The sequence below is a fragment of the Humulus lupulus genome, chromosome 2 (assembly GCF_963169125.1).
Source record: "Humulus lupulus chromosome 2, drHumLupu1.1, whole genome shotgun sequence".
NCBI classification, from domain to species: Eukaryota; Viridiplantae; Streptophyta; class Magnoliopsida; order Rosales; family Cannabaceae; genus Humulus; species Humulus lupulus.
The window spans coordinates 80,392,622-80,395,780 of NC_084794.1; the positions used below are offsets into that span (position 1 = coordinate 80,392,622).

The 3,159-nt window shown below is 54.4% G+C and overlaps 1 protein-coding gene across 1 annotated transcript; it reads left to right on the forward strand.

Annotated features, from left to right (window-relative positions):
- The first annotated feature begins 294 nt into the window (after nt 1-294).
- LOC133816143 (uncharacterized) lies at nt 295-2,771 on the forward strand. The gene is made up of 2 exons (XM_062248794.1): nt 295-963; nt 1,722-2,771. The coding sequence occupies exons 1-2, from the start codon at nt 671-673 to the stop codon at nt 2,362-2,364; spliced, it is 936 nt and encodes a 311-aa protein (XP_062104778.1). The 5' UTR covers nt 295-670; the 3' UTR covers nt 2,365-2,771.
- The last annotated feature ends 388 nt before the right edge of the window (nt 2,772-3,159 follow it).

The following is a 3,159-nucleotide window of genomic DNA, read 5'->3' on the forward strand; positions in this document are numbered from 1 at the left end:
CGGCCTCGCGGCCCTTCTTGGCCTCGCGCATGGGGCGCCATAGACGGCCTCGCGGCCACTCTTGGCCTCGCGCATGGATCGCCGTAGACGGCCCCGCGGCCCCTCTTGGCCTCGCGCGTAGGGCGCCGTAGACGGCCTCGCGGCCCCTCTTGGCCTCGCGCATGGGGCGCCGTAGACGGCCTCGCGGCCCCTCTTGGCCTCGCGCATGGGGCGCCGTAGACGGCCCCGCGACCTCTCTTGGCCTCGCTTATGGGGCGCCGTAGACGGCCGCGCCGTAGGAGGCCAAGAGGCCCCTCTTGGCCTCGTGCATGGGGCGCCGTAGGCGGCCCCGCGGCCCCTCTTGGCCTCGCGCATGGGGCACCGTAGACGGCCTCGCGGCCCTTCTTGGCCTCGCGCATGGGGCGCCGTAGACGGCCTCGCGGCCCCTCTTGGCCTCGCACATGGGCATGGTGGGAGTGGCCCAAGGGCCTCGCGGATCGGTGGCCTCGCGAGGCGGGAGGGCCTCGCGGAATGGGATGGCCCTCGCCCATATGATGGCCTCGCGGAATGGGACGGCCTTATATTTTCTCTTGATGAGATTATGAGCATCAACACTTGCCCCCCTAGTCTAGGAGAGGGCCTTTAGGTTCTCTTGTAGACTATTCATCTTGGTTCCTATAAATAGGCCATCATGCATGGCTCAATATTTACATCTTACCTCCTTGGCTTAGTGGTAGTTAAACCCTTGCTCCTTCCAAGAGGTAAAGGGTTCAATCCCCCTCAGCCACACTTTCTCCATAATTTCATCACTTTTCCATTTTTTCATCATTTTTTTTTTACATATAAGCTAGTTTCTTGGTGTGTATATTTTAGGACTAACACACATTTCTGGTTAATTCTTGCAGACGCGCATTTTCAACGCTTTGGTGCTTTTCGCCTCCCAACCTTCCTTGGACTCCGACTTCGTTCTTTTAATCGCTTGAGGTATATTTTCTTTCCTTCTCCCGTTTATTTACTTATTTTATCGGATCCAGACCAGCAACACTTGGGATGGGGTACATTAGTTCGAGCTTGTAGTGAGTTTGACCATATGCACGCCCCTCCTCTTTTTTTTTTTTATATATACACCCTGTAGTAGTCCATTTAGGGCGTTTTCATCTAGAGGTATTAAGCCTATTCCTTTGTGTTTTGTAGCCTTCCCCTCGTTTATACGTGAGCCCCTTTTTGCTGTTGGGACGTGGTCTCATGGCCAGTGACGGCCCGTCCGACATACCCCCAGGGGTTGAGTTTATCGATCTGTCCTTAGACTCAGAGTCCCCTGAGGGCAACCCTTACAAGGACCATGATTCTTTGCGGCAAGCCCTCATTCGCCATCTTGAGTGCATGGCTGACCTTAGGCGCAAAATTTGGGTGGTAGAGAGCGAAATTGACTCGGTGTCGAGGGGAGATGGAGGACCTTCACCCCTGGGCCTTAGTGACCATATAGCGCCTTAGGACGACCCTTTTCGAATTGCGGTGGGAGTTAGAATTTATGGAGGGACACATTCTGCCGGAACCTCCCACTCCCTCCTCGCTTGATGACGGTTATGGGACTGCCAGCTCCTCTCCTCAGCCCCTAGTCTCAGTTGATCCTAGTTTAGCGCTTCCGCCATTGCTCCCTCGATGGAAAACTCTTGCTAGGAGGAAAAAATGGAGGGTTAAGTGTTCTGCCTCTTCCTCACATATTTCTTTTGATTTTGCAGATATGTCAAAAGCACGCAGACAGGTGTCCGTCCAGGAAGAGGACGACGCCCCCTACTGGCGTCCAGCCTAGTGTCCCACGTGTCTCCGAATAAATTGAAGGCAATCATGAAACATTACCGAGCTCCTCCAGAATACGCCCTGCACGTTCCTCAGGAGACTTGCCGGGCCGACCGCCCCAAACTGGGCTTTGTGGCTTTGAGCGAGCAGATTCTGAAGGCGGGCGGCACCATTCCTCTGCACCCGTTCTTTGTGGCGGTTCTCAACTATTTTGATTTGGCCCCTCTCCAACTGTCACCCAACAGTTGGTTGACTTTAAGTTGCCTCTTCATTTGGTTTAAGGATAATGAGAAATGCGCCCCGACGGCGCAGGAGGTGCATTCCTTGTATAACCTTATAGCATTGCCCAAGTCCAAGGGCTTCTACTATCTGCAGAAGGCCAACAGTGAGCTCCCCTTAATAGAGGGCTCGGTGTCCAATACCGGGCCTTGGAAACAAGACTTTTTTTGGGTAGAGGGGCCTCTCTCGGTTCGTGAAAGCTTCCGCGCCAACCCTAGTAAGTATCCTGGTCTTTCTTTTTTTTTTCTTACTAGAACTTACTGTTTTGCACTCTCTCTTGTACTAACATCGACGTGGTTCTTGTAGGGCACTTTGCTGATCCTTCGGTCATTGGATCTGAGGCGGAGGCCATAGGCAAACTCATTGCTGCAGATTCCGCTGAGAAGAAGGCAACGGTCCTTTTTACGGTGGAAAATCTCACCCGCCACCAATTGTCCCCGGTCTCTAACTCCAAGTTCCTGTGGTCGATCACCGGGTCTAAGAAGGTTGTGGCTACGCTGGCTGGGCCATCACTACACGAGGGTGAGGCTGAGGTGGAGATGGAGGATGCCCCCCCGTCCCCCGGGGGGTGCCCTCTCTATGGCCCACATGACCAGGACATGGCTTTTCCATCTCTGGACCCGCAGGCCGCGGCGGGATGTTACGTCCCTCCTGGCCTTGATGGCACGGACGTTTTCCCCCAGGTCCCCCATGACATTGGCTACCAGACGCTGACTACGTCGACCTCTCGAAGCCCCCTTCTAATGCACCGGGGTCCCAGTTTTTTTCCTTCTCTGCGCCGCCTTCTGCTTCGGCGACTGGCTCATCCGTTCCTGTCCAACCAGATATTCCTAGCGTGGAGGCAGAGCCTTGGGTGACCAGGATGGCCTCAGTTTATGGGCAGCGTTTTGTTCCAATAGCTGCAAGCCTCCCTGTCTCCGACTGGAGGAGCCTGGGGAACGTGACTCAACCAGACCTCGGGGAGATGCTAAGGCGTGCCGCGGCTTGGGTGAGGCTTTGCACCTTACTTTGATTAGTATTATGCATAGATGCACATGTGTTTCTCTTTTTGTTACTTATTGCTGATGCCATTGATTTTCTTGTGCAGGTCTATATTGTGTC

Excerpts from the sequence above, each read along its gene's own strand:
- LOC133816143 (XM_062248794.1), top strand. The coding sequence starts at position 671 with ATGCATGGCTCAATATTTACATCTTACCTCCTTGGCTTAGTGGTAGTT. Across the intron at positions 964-1,721 it reads CGTTCTTTTAATCGCTTGAG|ATATGTCAAAAGCACGCAGA; the intron begins GTATATTTTCTT and ends TTGATTTTGCAG.